General features: G+C 44.3%; 1 protein-coding gene across 1 annotated transcript in view; it reads left to right on the forward strand.

Moving 5' to 3' along the window:
- dock1 (dedicator of cytokinesis 1) overlaps positions 1–20,345 on the forward strand; it is a 254,821-nt gene that overhangs the window by 37,647 nt on the left and 196,829 nt on the right. The window contains exons 13-18 of the mRNA XM_061225326.1: positions 2,905–3,030; positions 3,579–3,703; positions 7,528–7,626; positions 8,320–8,392; positions 12,081–12,184; positions 13,367–13,550. Of these exons, the coding sequence (XP_061081310.1) occupies positions 2,905–3,030; positions 3,579–3,703; positions 7,528–7,626; positions 8,320–8,392; positions 12,081–12,184; positions 13,367–13,550 (711 nt within the window). The remainder of the gene's footprint in view (positions 1–2,904; positions 3,031–3,578; positions 3,704–7,527; positions 7,627–8,319; positions 8,393–12,080; positions 12,185–13,366; positions 13,551–20,345) is intronic.

Here is a 20,345-nt window from a genome sequence, read left to right on the forward strand (position 1 = left end):
TTTATTTTATATATATATATATATATTTTTTTTGGATAATATTCCACCAGAAGTTTCACACTATTATTATTCCCAAACCTCCATTCACTATTAGGCATCTGTGGAGTTAGCACCCCATGGTGATGCGGCTTATGCAGATAATCATTGAAAGATTTACAGGTGGTCGGGGGAAGCTCAGCCTATAATTACGTGGCTCTATGAGATGGAGCACCTTCGTTTTTGTTGGCTAGCATGGCCGTGTGCTAATATGAAATAGAAAGCACTGATGTGACCGGTGGGTGATTGCATCTGAGAGAGGGTGAGAGATAAAGAATGGGAGAAAGATTAGATTGGTGAGAATGAGGGAATGAACACAGGAGGGGTGGAAGATGCAGAAAATACAGCATATGGGAGAGAATTTGAGATAAGACTGCAGTCTGGAGGAAGGCGAAATGATAATATGATAGTAAAGTACGGTAATAAACAAGGTGAGAGGGGGAGGGAAAAATAGGCTCACTACAGTAAGTAGCATGCCCCTGTGTTGAGAGCAGTGCAGTGTAAGAAGTCCCTGTTGGACATACTTGCGGCCTGTGAGATTACAAGCGACCTCGTCTCCCTGGGTCTTTCTCCAGCCCCTCTCTGTTTACCCAGAATGCACTGCAGCTCCTCTATTGTTTGAGTTCTGCCTGCTAATGCGCTCCAACTGCTGGACAGATGGATACCGCAGTGTCCTGCATCCATCTGAAACAAAGGCTAATTTGATTAGTATGATATGAAACCACACCCTTAACAACAACAAAAACCTTTTTTTCCCCCCATAATTTATATCTTGGTTTTGTAAGAGTTATGTGAATCTCAGCAGGGATAACGTTTAATCAGATGTACACAAATCATTTCTAAATCTGCCTTTGAAATGTATTCTTGGTACATCTATAAAAGATTTCACTGGTAAACAAGTCGTAATTTGTCTGACAAGGATTCGTAGTCAAGCTCCAGAGGAACCATAGGACATACACACTGATTGTGAGGATGTTCATTTTATTTTATTGCATATTTCTAAAAAAAATGAATATTTAATATTTGAAAATGCAATATTTGTTCCAAGTCGCTAAGGGTTTGCAGTCTGTCTCAATTTGCATGGGGGAGAAAGGGGCAGACAGAACCTGACAATCCAACTGCACACGTTAGTCTGCACAGATTGGCATGGAACTGTCCCAAATTCACCCCAAAGCAGGTGTTTAAATATGGAATGAGGACAGTTGTCACTCTTCGTGATTGAAGAGCATTACATTGATTCAAAAATGGTACTTGACAGAAAGGAGATGCGTCTCCTTTGAGATCCGGTTGGGGGAGATTAAGTGAAACTCGGCTTGTGATTGACTGTCAAAAATGGCAGGTTGTCGTTGTCCTTATGGAAAATGTATTTCTAAATCTCTCCTGCTCCCCATCATATGGATATTTATGTTGGAAATTTAACAGGGATTTTCACAGCCCATAATCAATGTTTGCATCATTGAGAGAGACTGCACCTCAGTATAACTAATGGAGGGATGCAAGCCAAAGGGATCATAACATTTTGCAATGCATATCAACATTATAATAACCTTGTAGCTATAAAATAACAAAAATGGTTTCCCAGTGTCCTGCATTTACTGTGATATTGGTGCTCTGATACCATATAACAGGACTTCAGCAACATTGTGGTGACTGTGATTCGTCACAGTACGAGTTTAATTCGTTCATGACCGAGCTTGTTTTATGATTTACTCGTTTTACAAATGAATTTTCCCCATTGAAATTAATTGAAATATAATTTGTCCGTTCCAACTCCCAAAAACCACCCAAAAATAATTTTCTATGGGTTTTAAAACAGAAAAGGTCGTATTGACGTGCTAGGCCCACTACACGCGTTCGTTTCTCATGTTTATCAATGATTTCCTTCTTCAATTCTATCGTAATCAGCTTTTTATTCTTCTCAGCACTGTTCTTTGCACTAACCTTAGGACCCATGGGTAACACAACTAATTATTATAAAATAATAGCAAAAACACTGGGAAAACACAATAGGGATGCTTCCACGAGATAACCGCGTGAACTGAGCGAGCGGTGGCCGCGCTCGTTGGGAGAGCGTGTGCGAGCTCAGCACCAACTCAAGGTCGCTGTATGAACCTCACTCGTACTGTGGATTTCCACTCGTACTTCAAGACAAAAAATTTGTACGAGCCGAGGCTCGTACAACAAATTACTCGTACACTGGTGCACTCGCACTGCGAGGTTCTACTGTATTAGAAATGAAGGAATGCATTATTGTCTTAATGTTAAAGACAAGCTGAAATCAAAATTCACTTTTTAGTCAATTCTTCACAACCATACGAATGCATGTCTTGAAGTATATATTCCAAAAATATTATTAAATTGCGATATTTTTTTCCATCCACTTCCTTGAAATCGAGATTTTACGTCATTGTGTACCAGCGGGCGTGTATGTCGATCAATTTCCCCTTTCCCTCCAATCAATATCCCTTTCATACAGTGGTGCATATCCTCATTTGATATTCCCCTCCTCATCTGACATCAGTGATATCGACTCCCTGCCCTTCAAAAATTCTCCCAAAAGATCTGTTTCACTCGTGTATACATCATATTTCGGAAGCTAGTGCTGCTCTCACTTCCATTTCAGCTTGTCTTTAAGGTCAACTATCTTACTTGTCAGACTGAGCTATATCAAGTGAGCTATATTAAGTGCCCATTGATGTGTTGACAGGTAAGCTAGGCTGCAGATAATCAATAACTGAGGATAATCTGTGGAGATTCTGTTCTCCAAGATGTTTTTAAAAATCAGATGTCTTATTAAGGTGTCATTAGTGAATTCCATACAATTTTTCTTAGTCTCTCCCTGACATCTACTTGTTCACAAACCCTCAGGCTTGTGGGTGACCTTAAAGCTTCTTCCTGGAGACATCCACCAGATCAGGAAAGACTTCCCTCATCTCGTGGACCGCTCCACAGCTGTGGCCAGGAAAATGGGCTTTCCTGAAATCATCATGCCAGGTGAACTTTTAAATATTTAGCATGTGTTTAAAGGAAGGTGGGAGGAAATATGATTAAAATGCTTTACCATATGGTATATTATAAGTGTTGCAGTTAAAAAATAAATGGAGACACCAGAATGGTTTGCAGTACTCACAAAAGAGGCCCTATGTGTTCTGAATTAAATTAATAATGAACTGGTAAAGTTTTCTTCAAAATATGGATGAATCATGCCTTCTTTTACACAATGACTCATTATTTACAAAGAGGTTTTGAATGCTCTTGGGGGAAAGGAGCTATATTTGATTCTTGAACAATTTGTGGAACTTGGGAACCGTAGTGTAATCAAATAAGTGGAAGTAAATTTATCCCCTATGAAGTGAATTTTCCATTTTACTTTCTACTGTGCGTGATAGTTTGCTTGGCCTAGTTAGGATGTTCATAAATTGAGGAATTAATACTTCACATTTTTGTTTGTTTTGATAATGGATTTATCACAGGCAAGTAGCCATTATAATGTGTCCATTTTAAGCCAGTTGTATCACCAGCTATTTCTGCATTCCGTCTAGGTGATGTCCGCAATGACATCTACGTGACTCTGGTTCAGGGGGAGTTTGACAAAGGAAGCAAGACCACCCCAAAAAACGTGGAAGTGACCATGTCTGTCTATGATGAGGATGGGAAGAAACTGGAGGTACGGTTGTTGTTATTTATTTATTTTTTTTCATTTAAAAATTTGTATTTTTTTGTTGTTGTTTGAATCGTCGTCACTGTCAGCCTATCAGTGGCCAGGGTCCCTCCAGCAGAGCAGAATTCACACCATGATGACCCATATGGTATATTTCATACAATCACCGCAGTCATTGACTTCTGAGAGTTGGGCGAACCCAGGGATCGAAATTGTGATGGGTTACCAAAGGAAGGAAGTGTTGTGATTGTCATCGATTTGCTCGCTGATTATCAGACCCTAGGTCAACAATTCCCACCAATTTGCTGGAGTAGAGCGTAATTGCCCACAATGTCTGCATGATTAGAGCTGCAGTCTTGCATAGTGATTTTATTTTTTCCAACCAATCGGCTTCATTGGCCGGTTTCTGAGACAGCGGCGTCGACCGAGCTGCCGTTGTGCTTTTTCCCTGCGTGTGCATTTTTCTGGATTAGTGCTGACAGGAGCATTGGGCCGCGGTGTCGCTTCATGTTATGGTGGCAGAAGTTACAACCAGACTGATTTTGATCGCAGGTAGTCGATGCCGTTTCCTCCTAGAGGAGTTTGCCGGAGCTAAATTTCCTGTATATCCAGCCAAAACGTATAATATCTGTGATATGAGTTTTGTAAGTCGGCCTGTATTAGAAACCCACCCTCAGCAAAAGAACAATGTAAATAATCCATCCGCAGGCCCCTTCTCTTGGGCCGGGATTTTGAGCTTATTCTGCTTGGGTGGGTGTATAAAGCTGAGAGCTGAATGTCTCTGACAGAGCCATCAGACTCAGAGGCTGCAATTATACATTTAGTCACAGGCCAGGGAAGAAGAAATAATTTGCCACCGGATGTGAAAGCCGTGGAAGTTGGGGGGGGATCCTTGCGATTATGCGTGACTGAAGATACAACGCCGTTGAGGATGATCGGTTTGTGTTCTGCATGCCAAGTTTGAATTGCGGAAAAATCTGGAATCCAAGCATAGCCGACCAAAACAAGGAGTCTCAGTTACTACAGTTGGTGAATTATGGAAACTTGTTTGTTTTCATTTGTTTTAAGAATTATAGAAACATAAAAAAAGTCATACATTTATATGTTTTAAGAGTAATTACGAAAAATGTATTTAAAGTTGAGAGAACACATTTTTGAGTGCCCACATAGAGGTCACAAAGCTCCTTCAAATGCTGAAGTGGCTGGAGGACATTTTGTTTTTTCAAATGATGTTCTTTCATCGTGTTAAACAACTGTAATGAAGTGAGGGTGTTCTGCATTTGTATAGGCTGTCTGGTGTGTATAGCCCTTGACAGGCCTGAGTGTAAAGGAGAAATCTTTCTGCAATTGTAATGACCCAACTCTGCCGCCCTGTAAGCCTCTTACTGGCTGTATCTTTGATTATCCTTTCATGCTAAATTCAATTCAGACCAACAGAAATTTGTTTCACCGAAGTGGAATTGTAATTAGGCCTACGATGTCAATGATGAAGGAGAGGTCTTCATTTGTGTTGTTTGTGCATTATTGACTATGGGCAGGCCTGAGGCTAGCCTCGGGACTCATGGATTTTTATATCTCTGTGGACATAATGTCTGGCCGTAAAAGATATCTGGTAAGCTGAAAACAATCAAGAAGTTTCCTGCTGCAATTTTCTCATCAATATCTTTGGATTGACTGGCGTGTGTGGGGTGGTTACTCTCTCTGCCTTTAATGCTTCACTCGATCTTCCATGGTTAATAATAATAAAAGTTTATTTATTTTGCTCTTTTTTTGAAATGGTGTTACACAGTGCCTTACAGCAAACAACAATAAAGAACACAACAATAGTATATAATAAAAATAGTAAAGAAAATAAAATGAAAGAAAAAATAATGAATCAAGGCAGACATTCAATAAAGCTAGTATCAACTGAATACAGGGTGTCATTGGTTAAAAACAACTTCTAAAAATATGTTTTCAAGTGTAATTTAAAACATGATATGGGGTTTGGCAGTCTATTTTCATCAAGTAGGCCATTTCAGAGCCTAGGATGCCTGATGGAAAAAGACCATGAAATGGCAAGTAGTGCCCTGCCCAAGGATCTGAGGTAGAATAAGGAGTTAAAAGATCAGTTTTGTTGTCTGGGGGACTACCTACTGGGACTTAAAAATGATTAGTAAAATCTACAAGTTGACTCTAAAGCGTACGAGTAACCAGTGTAAAGTGGCTACAATTGGGGTTACATGATCAATCGTGGATAATTGTGTTGATCATGTTTTGCTAGCAAACTGTGACCTTTTTGCAAAAAAGAATTCTGACAGGCAAACAAGCATTCGTTGAATAGATTTTAAAGATAAACATGTGATAGAGAAGAATCAAACAACTCCTTTAAGGTTTTCATATTTGTCTTTGGATGAGCTTTTGGAAAGCCAGACACTGGGGCAGGTGCTCACAGTAGGTGCTCTCCGAGCCAGCTTATGAAAAACAGTTAAGAAGTCCTGAAGCGGCTATTGCCCTAGTTTCACCAAATTTAAGGGAACTACAAGGTGAGGGCTTGCCGTCTGAGAATGAGACTATTCTGAGGAAGAGAAGACCCACCTCTCAGTATGACCACTTCCCTGGAGCCGCAGTCTGGTGAGGGGGATCCCAGCACCTACAGAACAGAGCTAGCCTGATATCGCTCATAACATGAGCGTGTCAGCAGCCGTTAGCGTGGAAGTGTGTCATTGTTATTTAAAACACAGGCTGGGAGGGGTGCGTGTCTGCTGCTTTACACAGAGGTCTTGACCCGCCACAGGGAACTTGCAAAGGGGAACTAATTGCTTATTTGGGCCGTGAACCAGCGGGAGGCCTTTTTAACCGGCCCAAGAGCACCGCTGTCGAACAGCAGGTGAAGCAGGGACCCCTTGTCAAGTTTTTAATTTCTTGTTTCTTAATTTCAAGAGGCAGTTTGAAAGGCCATTGTTGGGTTACAGCTCTCTAGCTGAAGAGGAGCGGTGTTACTTAGTCCCCGATCCTCCCACAAAGTTTCAGCAAGGGCCGAAAATCAGTCGACTCAACTTGTTCGGATCCTGCTTATGTTTGACCAGAGTTGTCCAATCTTAAGAGAAAAGGGCTGGTGTGCATGTTCGTTTTTGCACCTGATTCTACAAATTAACTAATCTTTGTCTTTTAATCAATACTCATCATAGTCAAAGACCATAGCTCTTATCCGGAGCAACGTACAGTTGATTAGACTAAGCAGGAGACAATCCTCCCCTGGAAACGATGCAGGGTTAAGGGCCTTGCTCAAGGGCCCAACGGCTGTGTGGATCTTATTGTGGCTACACTGGGATTGGAACCACCGCCCTTGCGAGTCCCAGTCATGTACCTTAACCACTATGCTTCAGGCTGCCGTATATATGATATAACTGAACTCCACTGCTATAGACTGTTGAGTTGGGGCGTGTACAAACTGCTCTATAACCCAGTATGGCACACATCGCTGTGTAATCGTTATTAAAATCTATGTTGATTTATATTGAGGGCGACATGGCTCAGGCAGTGAGAGCAGTTGTCTGGCAGTCGGAGGGTTGCCGGTTCGATCCCCCACCTGGGCTGTGTCGAGGTGTCCTTGAGCAAGACACCTAACCCCCCAATGCTCCTGACGAGCTGGTCGGCGCCTTGCATGGCAGCCAATCGCCGTCGGTGTGTGAGTGTGTGTGTGAATGGGTGAATGAAAAGCATCAATTGTACAGCGCTTTGGATACAGGGGCTATATAAATGCCAACCATATAGGTTTTATTTGTTGGGCTGTTCCAGGAGTATTAACACTCCTGCCTTTACTGTATCTCCTTCTTCCTTTTCTCCAGAGTGTGATATTCCCTGGTGCTGGGGACGAAGGAATCTTAGAGTACAAATCTGTGATCTACTATCAGGTGAAGCAGCCACGCTGGTTTGAGACGGTCAAGGTGAGTCTCCCCTCGTTCTCCAGCACTGCCCCATAGCACTGCTACCTGTAGGAAGAACACAGCCAGGTGTAGTTGTATCACCTGGAGTTATGCGATCTTTGAAAGCAAGCAGTTATTAGTATTACCTGTCAATGATATTAACTGTCAGCTATACATGGGAAAACTATGGACAGAGTGGGATTTATTTATTCATGTGTTTATGTATCTATTTATCTATTTATCTGTCAATTGATTGTTCCACACAGAAACGGTTAATTGCACAGTTCTATATGCAGAGTGTGACTGTTTCCATCTGGACCATGTTGAATTCAGTCTGTTGGACACTCTTAGTCATTTATCCAAGTAACTAACAAAGGAAACGTGTCACACATTTAAATCATGAAATAATCATTATTTCATTTACACTCGCTTTACAACACCGAGGTGAGTTCAGCATGAAGGTCAGACAGGGTGTTATTATCCTTATTTTATTATGCTGCCTTCACCTGAATTATCCTTCCATTAATGATCATTCTTTTTAAACGGGGCGCTAATTTTCAAACAATAAAAAGGCTATTGTGATGCTGAGAGAGTGAAAGAGTCTGAGGGACCAGGAGTGGATGTGGGTGAGAGAGCGCTTGATTAGAGATGAGGGATTAGATGCGTGTTTTCCGTTTTCAGTCCTGATAACACGCAGTCTCTCTCTGGGTCCAGGTCGCCATCCCCATCGAAGACGTGAATCGCAGCCACCTACGTTTCACCTTCCGCCACAGGTCATCTCAGGACTGTGAGTACATCTCCCATCGCCTTTTCCAGTCAATTATTACTACGGGCAATGCGCTGCCTCCAAAACATCCGAGTCATTATTTCAGTTATAATTGCAATGGAGCAAGGCGCCTCAATCAAGCAGACCAATATTGTTTTTGGCAAATAGAAAACTGTTATATTAAACTGTTTCAGTAAGGTAGTTACGCTTGAGTAAATCCCCTCACACCTTTGCAACCAGTCACAATGACTGCCGCACTCTTGTTTTGAGCCCCGATTAAAACCCTACGAAATGTTCTCAATTTTCTAAAAAAAATGCCAAAAGATCCCTTGTGATTTGTGGCAGCCACTAAAATATTGGGCTTGGTACTGAACGGGTTTGAATTAAAAACCCGGCACCCGACGGGACGTCCCATATTACAGCACTGGGAGAGCGGATCAGTCCCAGGTCCGTGTGGTCCCAGCTGGGGTAGCGTGAACCTCCGAGGCCAGGCAGCCCCACGCTGGCATCGGCTGCTCTCCATCTGGCCTCCACATGGCGCCGCGGCCCCGCCAGGAGGAGCGAGGCGGGTGGCGGGGAGACGTACGGAAAACAATCAATTAGCTCTGAGGAGCCGGCTGGGCGGGAACGCGGTGCGGCGGTTTCGGGATTTGGAGAGACGCCCCTCCGAGTGGAGCCGGGCCAGCTGGGCCTTCCATTACATTACAGTTATTTAGCTGAGGCTCTTATCCAAAGCAATTTGCAGTTGATTAGACTCAGCAGGGGACAATTCCTCCTGGAGAAATGTGGAGTTAAAGGCCCTTGCTCAAGGGCACAACAGCTGCGCAAATCTTATCTTGAACCACCAACCTTCTGGGTCCCAGAACCTTACCTGGTCTGAAGCCCTCAGGATTGGGGGATGTCTTTTAAGGCTGCGCTGTATGAGGAAAATATGCGTTATGCAATGTGTGACCTTTGTTATGATGGGTGCCATGCCTCTCAGTGGAGCAAACTACATCAAGTCCTCTGTGGGCCTGAACACACTGTAGACCTCTCTCTTTCCTTCACGGTGGTTTCATGACAAGAGGCCTTCCCATATGAACCTTCAGCTGCCGGCCAATATCAAACTGTTGCAGTAAGACGCATAATGTGTTTTCTTCAGAAACAAAATGTAAGCCGAGGATTTAATTAATTTAATTGAAGTGCGCGTTTTATTCTTCCCCCGTCCTCGGTTTAGTCACATATAAGCTCTCTTTAGAGCAATAAAGACCTGCGATAACAGGGGGATCCTAATTCCAGTTTGTTGTGTTTACATCCCGCTTCAAGCGGAGCAATTAAACCCATTACTTCTTGGGCAATAAGTGGACATGGCAGATAACGGGCCGGATACGGTCGCTTCCCCAGGCTGCTCCCATCTCCCCGCATCAGTCTCCCGGTGAGATTTAGATGCAGGCCCATGCGTCACGGTTAGCACGATACATTCTGACCGTGACGTGACCGTGGAGCTGTGTGTTGTGTCGCTGGCACAGAGGCATGTTCAGCACAGTGCACCTGGCTGGTCCCGTTATGTTTTTTACCCGCAAACCCAACCTCAAGTCTCAGGCAGCCTCTAGGGGCATATCTGTGGCTTGCAGACCACCTCCGAAACACGCTGACCAGTACACAACACAACACAACACAACACAACACAACACAACACAACACAACACAACACAACACAACACAACACAACACAACACAACACAACACAACACAACACAACACAACACAACACACATTTTTTTTTTCCTGCCAATAAAGTGTACCCACTGCTTTTTTGGCTAAATACTAAATGGTATCCAACACTCTATCTAGCCTGGTCTTGAAACCCCCAGTTTTTCTGCCTCCACTACCTGCCCTGGCAAGCTATTCCATAGTGACGACTCTGTGTGTGTGAAAAAAAAAAAAAAAAAAAAAACACACACGCTTTGGTACAAGATACTCCTCCTGATTCTTTGGAAGCGTAGAGCCCTGTTCCTCATATCACGGTCCTCAGGGTCTGACAACTGCTGGTTTGCCACCCTCCCTTTACCTGGGACTCAGGTGTGAAGCCAGTCTGGCCAGTCAGTCACACTAATTTTTCTGGTAATTACCTGGGAGCAAAGAACCAGTGCTCAGTTTGGATGGACAGATGTAAAGATCCCTGGCGTAGAGAGACATCAAAAGAAGACCCCCCCCAGTCCAATGTGTCTGTATGCTGGGCGTGCATTGCGCTAATGTGTTCATAAGGTGGGTGTGTTTTGTCGTGTTTTGTAGGCAGAAAATCCTATTTGGGGCTGAGCGAAGAATCAGAACTGGAGTTTTAACCTTTGACAAGGGCAGGCCAGAGGGGGTGGGGAGCGGGCGGATAGGTAAAGACAGTAAAGGCAAAAGCAAACAGAAAAGTAGCAGGCCTACCCCAGTGCGCATTGGCACCACTTCAATGAAGCAGTCACTCGCTCATTCGCCAAGCGATGTCTCGAGGAGCGGGGGCTTGTGGCTCTGTTCAAAAGCGGGTTCCATAATAATGATAAAAACGTGCACGGACCGCACCATTGCTGGTCTCTCGCGAGTGGGGGACATTATTCACGCTCAGCCTTTTGGGCTGCTGAACAGGGTGGGGATTTATGCATGTTAAATGCACTGGATAAACGGATGAATCGCATCTCGGCGCGCATAAATTTGAGCTTGTTGATCCGCAAGTATGATGTATGCGCTCGCACCTGAATCTACAGTTTTGCGGGACGGGGCCATAACTCACTGGGCTCACACGACCGTGCTTATACACGTGTGTGTGTGTGTGTGTGTGTGCGCTTGCACGTGTGCATGCTTAGTGTGTGGCTATTACGTACTGTACCTGTCTCACCAGCCTTTTCCGACCATATTACAGGCAGTGCTGATGACCTGCCTCTCCAAAACACAAATATAACGTTAATTATGCGCTTTATACAAGTAAATGTTCAGTTAATATTATTGCTTATCTGGTTTAGATTCTGGTTTGGAGGTATTTCAACTGATTTAGATTCTGAAGTGCATTTAATCGTATCTGAAGTGCACGGTTTATTAAGGTTCCCCCATTAGCTGATGTTGTCAGTGACAAGCGAGAATCATGCATTACAGCAGAAGGATCTCTTCGGTAAACATTTCATCCGACACAACAGCACACCTTCATTGTGCCACTCACTAGCTTATTGAGTTGGTATGAACAGATCTTCCACAACAGAAACTGAGAAGAAATGGGTCTCACAAGGACGTCGAGTGTCCATCTCCTGTGCTTTGTTACTGGGCTCAATAGCAGGATGGCTGTCCACCGAGCAGTTCAGACCAATGACAGCCACTTACAAAAAAACAAGTGAGACCAGCGAGAGCAAAGCAATATGCTCCCACACACTGTCAATACCGCGCTTCCTCTCTGATAACCTTGGCCTTCAACGGCCGCTGTGGAGCTCCCAGTCCACTTCCGTCCCGCCGTCTGCACTCATTGAATTTCACTGCACCGTAGTGTTCGTCCTAGCGGGACTGACCGAGGTATGAAAGTTTGCCTTAATTGCCGGCCTCCCCCTCTCCCGAATCCCGGGTTGCCGGACCTCGCCGTTGACACGCCGCGCGCTAATGCTAACGGCCGGCGAAGGAAGGGACCACGCTGTGGATTCTGACCGCGTCCGTCTGTCGTCCCCCCCCCCCCCAACCCCACTCTGCCTTCCTACCGCAGCCAAAGACAAAGCGGAGAAAATATTCGCCCTGTCGTTCGTGAAGCTGATGAGGTACGACGGGACGACGCTGAGGGACCGGGAGCACGATCTCCTCGTTTACAAGGTAATACCCGCAGCCCTGGCTGCGCTTAGCCTGCTCTGTTCTGCACTGCAGCAGTGTGGACATGAGAGAAATAAGAATCAGCCCCACGACTGCAATCTCTGCTCAGCGCATTTCCTGCCTGATAATCACACACTCTGCTCCCACAATCCAAGCAAACCAGTAGCCAAAGTTGTCACTGTTTCATCGTTTTATTGACTTGCATTAATTACTCAAATATGGGATGCAAGTATTTGGAAATATCTATTTTGGTGAATACATGCAATATATTTTCATTTTACATTTTAGTCATTTGGCAGATGCTGTTCTAAACATAGTTGTCATCATAAGTGCATTTTTTTATTTTTTTTTGGGGGGGGTTAGACAAGGATAGGGATATCAGAAAGGAGGGGCAGGGGAAATCAGGAGGGAGGACTAAGGTAGAGTTTGAAAAGGTGGGTTTTGAGTCTGCGTCGAAATAGGGGGAGGGATTCTGCTGTTCTGACAGTGGTAGGCAAGTCATTCCACCACTGAGGAACCAGAACGGAAAACAGGCGTGAACGTGCAGCTCGACCACCAGGTGCACGTAGAGAGGGAACCATAAGGCGACCAGAGCTGGCAGACCGGAGTGGTATAGCTGGGGAGTAGGGAGTGATCAGGGATTGTACGTAAGGTGGGGCAGTCCCCTTAGCAGCCTGAAATACCAACACTAGGGCCTTGAAACGGATGCGTGCGGCAATAGGAAACCAGTGGAGGCCAATGAGAAGCAGATATATATTTTTTAAAATATCTGATTACATTCTGAAACTCGCATTACTTGGTTTTTTCTTAATTTCTGACTCATGCAGTCTAGCCTCCCAGGCATTTACATTATTGGCATTTGGCAGATGCTCTTATCCAGAGCGACAGTACAGTTGATTAGACTAAGCAGGAGACAATCCTCCCCTGGCGCAATGCAGGGTTAAGGGCCTTGCTCAAGGGCCCAACAGCTGTGCAGATCTTATCGTGGTTACACCGGGATTAGAACCACCGACCTTGCATGTCCCAGTCATTTACCTTAACCACTACGCTACAGGCCGCCCTACCGGCATATTTGCAGAAATGTTATGAATAAACATTGACCCTGTCCACTAAAAACTAAACTAGCTAATAAAGTTCTGCTTCCATCTTTGTTTCCTTCGTCTCCTTTTAAAAAAACATTTGCAGGCAGAACCAAGGAAACTAGATGACTCTTCCCACTACCTGAACCTGTCGGCTACTAAGCTGGAGCTGGAGGAGAAGGGCTACTCCATCACGGGCAAGAGCACGCTGAACCTGGCCAGCTGCACCATCAGCAAGGACTCCTTCCAGATCTCCACCCTCGTGTGCTCCACCAAGCTCACGCAGAACGGTACGCCTGACCCGTTTATAACTCTTCCTGTGACCTCCCCCTGGACGGGGTACAGGCGAATATGCTTACGCACATGTTTGTGCATGTACTTGCTGTGTGTGGCTCTTATGTACCTGTCTTGCCTGCCTTTTCCTACCATGGTAGAGGCCGTGTCGATGACCCGTTTCTCCAAAACTAAAACTATAAAATATAGTTAATTATGTATATGAATATAAGGTTAATATTACCGTTTATCTGGTTTCGATTCTGAGTGATTTGAACTTATTTAGATTCTGAAGTGCGCTGGTAAGATTCAAGTTTGTTAAGGATCCCCATTAGCTGACACGTAAGCTAACACGTAAGACGCGTCTTATTTCGGTCCACAAGAAACATGCACGCAACATCATCTCCAAATCTCCAGATCTCCACGATTATGTGCTCCACCAAGCTGATGCAGAACGGTATGCCTGCCTGGCTCCCCCCCTCCATCTCCCGCCGCAGTCAGCCGACTGGGCTGCCTCGCTGGGGGGGGGGGTTTAAGATTGTCAGCTTCACACGCCTACCTTCTTGACTCCTCTTTCTGAACTCTGTGTTTATTAAGCCAAGGAAATCCCATTTTGCCACTCAAGGCTTTCAGGCTTTTGACCTCTACATCAGCGCCTGTGTTTAGACGGTTTTAAAACGCAGGTATCCCATATCTGTCCTGACCCTGTTTGTTTCCAGGGTCATGGAGTTGTTGGCGCTCATGTCTAAGGCTGTGCCCGGGAGATTGAGCCACATCTCCAGAAAATGAGGTCTGACCTTTGTCCCCCCCCAATCCAAAGATGGCGTGAAACACGACCACGCAAGTCACGTGACCTTACCCTGATGTTTATTTTCACCTTCAGCCAGCGTCTCAGTCCTTGAACTTTTCCTTTTTTTTTTTTTTTTTTTTTTTTTTTTTTTTTCTGTAGTCCGTCTTCACCACTGGTGTAAATTGGGATGCGAGGACCTGAAGATTTGTCTCATTGAATTTGAATATATATGACAGGATCTCTCTCTCGCTCGCTCTCTTTTGTCTTGCACTTGATTATCCGAGTTCTGCCGATGCCGCTGGTTCAATCCCTGCAAGGGCTGCGGAAGACCGGGAAGTGATGGCGCGGGGGATGAGCCTCCGAAGGGGAATGTCATGTAGGAAAAGTGCCTCCACTGAACCTTGACATCAACGAAATTAAGAAGTTAATTGTATTACTGACCCGAGGCTTTCCCCCACTTGAAAAGAAAAAGGAACGAAACCGCGCCCGGAAGAAATATTTAATTTCTTGATTCACGGTCACACACAAAAGATGATTTTTAATGGTTGAGTAGAGGAACACAAATTGTTCGTCTACGCGGAGCTGGGAAAGGAATCGATATGCCTGAGCGGAGAATGCACTGCAGTCCAGTCGCACTCAGTATGCTGTGTGCTGTTCCCCTCTCTCATTATTCAGAGAGAACTACTGCAGTGAGTAAGCCAGCCCTGACTTTACACCACCAAGACTATTCACAGACCGCTTTTAGTCACCATGCTGTTCTCCCGTAAGGCTTCTGGTCGAATGAAATGATCAGCATTTCGTTTATTTATTCTGACGTGTGAAGTGTATGGAATGATATTAAACCAATAGGAACTAGGGATGCAAATCTTTAGGAATTTCTTTGCTCGATTTTCACTAACATAAATAATAATCTATTCATTTTTATCAAAACATCTTTGCAAAATATCCACGTCCCGCCATCTTTAGCAACTGTTGCTATGTAATTACACAACAGAGTCCTTGCCAGTCAGCTGGCAGGATCTGCTTGATTTAAATACCGTTGCCGCAAGATGGTTTTTGGGAGTAAAAACTACTATCTTTGACAAGTAGTTTGCCTTGTTGCAATCGTATATATTTAATAATGTTAAATTGGAAAATGTGTAAAACTGTGAAAGTATTTGAAAATGAAGGCATTGTTCAGCCTTCCATCTGCCATTAATGACAGCTGAGATTTGACGTTACTGAATAGTTACATTTACATTTATATTTGAGTACTTGGGCAGACGCTTTTAATCCAAAGAGACTTACAAGTGCCTAGGTTCTTCCGCAAGTTAAAGCAACACATCCATAACAAGTAAAATACACTTGAAGTGCTGTTCTAAACATACAGTCATCATAAGAGCAATTAAATGTTTTATTTATTTATTATATTTTTATTTTTGGGTTAGACAAGAGGGATAGGGATATCGGAAAGGGGGGGGGGGGGGGGGGATCAGGAGGTAGGACTAAGGTACAGTTTGAAAAGATGTGTTTTTAGTCTGCGTCGAAATAGGAGGGATTCTGCTGTCCTGACAGTGGTAGGCAAGTCATTCCACCACTGAGGAACCAGAACGGAAAACCGGTGTGAATGTGCAGCTCGACCGCCAGGTGCTCGTAGTGAGGGTAGTTGATTGAAATAACTGTAGCTAGACATAGGTTTACATAAGATTTACATAACCGCATAATCATACGCAATATCTAATCTTAACCTACCTTTTCTGGAAGCTTCATGTTACTTTAACATTCTTATCCATTCTCCCTTTACAAGGCTACACGCAGGTTAATGTTATGCAAGTCATTGCCAGCCTATCTGGATGCCATTCTGTTAACAGAGTATTTAAAGGATGCAATGCGCCAACTTGTGTAGAAATGAAATGTCACCAAAACACGACCGTTGATTTCCCCCAAATTGTTCGCTTTGATCGTTTTATTTGATTGATAAAATTCTTAACTGCGAATTATCGGTCATCGATTAATCATTAGCATCGCTAATAGGAGCTGCCTGCTCCCTATGTGACCCTTCAGCTGTTCACTTGAGTGTAATAAATGACTTTGCTTTAGGGGTTGAGTGCTGTAAAAAAATATATAAGCAGTCATTGGCAGAGACAGGAACACATATTTCAGTGCATATTGAAGACCTTGCAGACAGTTGATTTGATTTCCACCTTTGGAAGAGCACAAGATTGTAGCCAAAGTTTACCTCATAGAGCGCGGTAATGTCTGTTAGACTGTCCGTCAAAGGTTAAGACCACTGTGAATCTGAATCTTATCTGCTTCACTTTCTTTAACCATGCTAACTCCAGCAACACCCAAGTCTGTGGTACTTGGGACTGCCTATGTTCATGGAGGTTGTGCTGTCAGTTGTAGCATCTCTTTAAAATGCATTTCCTATTGTCTGCTTTTCGTTGAGCATTCGTAAATATCCAGGTAATGAGCTCACACAGGACTGTCAGGCTAGCTTTGCCGTAGGGCCACCCTGTCTGTTCATGTAACATAAAAGAATGTGCATGCCACTGGATGTGTTTCCTGATGTTTGTTTTAATTCTAAGTGTATCGCTTATGTAAATGCAAAGCCCTTGTATTCTATAGAACAACTACTAAACCCCGTTGGTCGAGATCTGACTTCCTGTAGGTTCTTTTACGCTCCAACAGTAATAAAGCACACTTCATTCAACGGCTATCTTGTTTAGCTGGAATCTGGTGCGCCTAACTGGGGTTGAAGGAACAGGGTTCCCTGCTCTTGTAGGCGTGTAGATCTTCACATCAATCCAAGCCAGTTTGGGAGGCCTCGTGCATGGCCTAAGGTAAATACCTGTCTGTCAACGCTGCTTATCTTTGCACCTAATAATGAGTAAGATTAATCAGGGTAGCGATGGTTGCATCAGCAGTCTGTGGCTGTGACTGGTGAGAGAGGGATCCTGAGGTTGCACACAGAATTGGGGGGGATCAGCGGTCTCTCCCCCCGGCCTCAGAGACCGAGGCGGGTGAGCGACGGGTACTTGTGTTTTTCAGAAGCGCGCGCTGATATTTACACTGCACTTTGATGGTAATTTGCGAGCTGGCAGTCGGCTGTCAGGGACTCTCAGTCTGACTTTTCACTACATGCAACTTTGATTAAACAGAAGGGAGACTCTTGTCCGCCGCCAAATCTCCTGGAAAGATTTGATTTCTTTTAATAAAGACTGGCGGTACACATCCTTCTCTGACAACACGCGAGTCCCCGGCTTTTTTATTAAACTACAGAGGCTGCCTCTTAAAGTAACACTATTTTCTTCACTGCTCTTAATCATGCTCCTGGTCTGTATGGTGTCTTCATGCGGCTGAATGTCCTTTTGTGTCTAATCGAATCCTCTTTCAAACGTCTGCTTTCAAAATATCACTGTAATAAGTCTGTCTTAATTAATGGACTTGAGCTGACATTTTCTAATGTTTACGCATAGTTTCTCAATTATAATCAGCAAGTACTGTGTGTGCGCGTGCGTGCGTGCATGCAGGTGGGTTTGTAACGTGTGTCTACTGGAGTCCGGGCATATGTGTGTGTGTGCAAACATGCGCATGTGTGTGTGTGTGTGTGTGTGTGTGTGTGTGTGTGTGTCTGCACGTGTGTACCCATGTTATTCTGCACAGAAAATTTACATTCACCCTTTTTCTGTTGCATTATATCAGTATACTGACTTAACATCACCCTGGTATTTAGCCTGTCACTCAACGTTATTAAGTGACCTGATTGTGAAAGAGGGAGGGAGGGGTCTGTAATGTGAAATATTAACTCTGTGCTGTGCTGAAACGGGGGGCGGAAGCAGGCGGGTTTGTTTAATCATCTCTGTAGAGCGCAATTTCACTGAGCCTCGCCGACAGAGAGCGGGGCACCTCCACCCGGAGTGATTGAAATGTAGAATCCAAATGAGCCCAATTGAGGGTTCCATTCACTGTCCATTGTGGTCTCTGTTCCTCTGGGACAAAAGGAATGTGCTGAATATCCTCATTCATTGAGGATCTCTCTCGATGCTCGCCGTTTATTGTCTTTCGCGGAAACTTGTCTTCTTCAATCTCCGGCTCGCGTTGCTCTCATTTCACTGAAGTGCCGCGAGGGGATCTTTCTGGAACGTGCCGGTTTAGACTTCTTTGAACTTAACGTTTGGCGCTGGAGAATGTGAACTCTGCGTTCTGCCGTGAGAAACCCTGAAGTTCCCACCCCGCCCCAAAACCGGTTCCGCAGAAAGGATTGTGCCCTAAATCGGTGCCATAAAAACATTGATGTGAAAAATTTGGTTTCGTAAGCCTCTTTTGTTTTTAAATGGGTCTTATGCAATTTGACGACAGTCAGTAGTCTCCAGTCTTTTAAGTGCTCTGAGATCCCTCGGTTACGTCATTGCACCAGAGTTGGGAACGAGTCAGGATAGTAAGGGGAAATGATGACGCATGGCTTTTATTTCACTTGCAAGGGAGGCAGAGAAAAAAAGTTCAAAAGAAGGGGAGGTAGAGAGAGAGAGAGCGAGAGAGCGGAGGTAGGGAGGGAGGGAGGGACATGGAGAGAGGAAAGCAACCGAGTAAGATGTGAGATAGAGGGAGAGAGTGACTAATCGGGTGAATGAGAGTGCAGGGTGGAGGGAGAGAGTGAGCAAGCGAGAGAATGAGAGTTCAAGGTGGAGGGAGAGAGCGAGTAAGGGAATGAATGAGGGTACAAGGTAGGGAGAGAAAGGGAGAGAGAGGACGGTGGCAACAGTTTGGGCAGTCATACAGTTCGGAGCTGTCTGGGGCCTCTGTAATGCTCACGGAATCGGGATGAAATGCGCAGGGAGAAGCCTGGTCTATCTTTTAATCTCCCTGCGGGTTAGAGCACCTCCTCTCCTCCATGAGCTGAGGGGGGAGACCCTTTCTTCTCCCACAGCTCCCGTCTGGCCCTTTATTATTTATTTATTTACCTTTGATTTCATCTGTCGCGCCGAGGCTGAGCAAAAGGTTTAAAAATCTATAACTGTGTGTAGAAGCCGGGCCATTTGGAAGAGGCCTGATGAACTTTGATGGTGTGTCAGAGCTGGAGAAGATAGGCATCCATCATCGTGACTGGACAGTTTATTATCTCTCTAAGAAAATGAGGACTGAAGTGTGTGTGTGTGTGTGTGTGTGTGTGTGTGTGTGTGTGTGTGTGTGTGTGTGTGTGTGTGTGTGAGAGAGAGAGAGAGAGAGAGAGAGAGAGAGAGAGAGAGAGAGAGAGAGAGAGAGAGAGAGAGAGAGAGAGAGAGAGAGAGAGAGAGAGAGAGAGAGAGAGAGAGAGAGAGAGAGAGAGAGAGAGAGAGAGAGAGAGAGAGAGAGAGAGAGGGGGTGTATGTTCACGCATACTGATTTATAGCTTGAGTGATGAAGACATTCATGAATGCATGTGTCCCTGGACTATGCATGGAAATATGTGTGTTTCTTGTGTGTGCGTTTATGTGTGTAGGCACGTGGGCATGTGCACGTGCACATACAATGCAGTCCCTAAGTATTTGGATAATTGTTTGATTTCTGTTCTTTTGGCTCAGTACTCCAGCACATTGGATTTGAAATGAAATGATGAATATTGTATTAAATTGCAGACACCTTTAATTTGAGGGGTTTTACATCCATACATCCTTTTTTATACCTAATCCTCTTATTTTAGGGGACCAAAAGTAATTGGACAGTTGGCTTAGTTGGCTCAGTTGTTTTTCATTAGTCAGGTCTATTCAATCATTTCCATTGTGCAGGTATAAGAAAGCTTCCAGTTTTGATTCTAGGCTTGATGCCTGTTTGAGTCTTGTTATTGATGTTTGTCAATATGAGGACCTGAATTGTGCCAGTGACAGTCAAGGAAGCCATAATGAGGCTGAGGGGGGGAAGAAAAAAAACTAAAAACATCCAGAGACAATAGGTTTACCAAAATAGACTATTTGGAACATCATTGAGAAGAAAGAGAATACTGGTGAGCTCAATAATTGCAAAGGGACTGGTATGCCAAGGCTCAATTCTCTTCAGAAGACTT

Source organism: Conger conger, chromosome 2 (assembly GCF_963514075.1).
Source record: "Conger conger chromosome 2, fConCon1.1, whole genome shotgun sequence".
Lineage (NCBI taxonomy): Eukaryota > Metazoa > Chordata > Actinopteri > Anguilliformes > Congridae > Conger > Conger conger.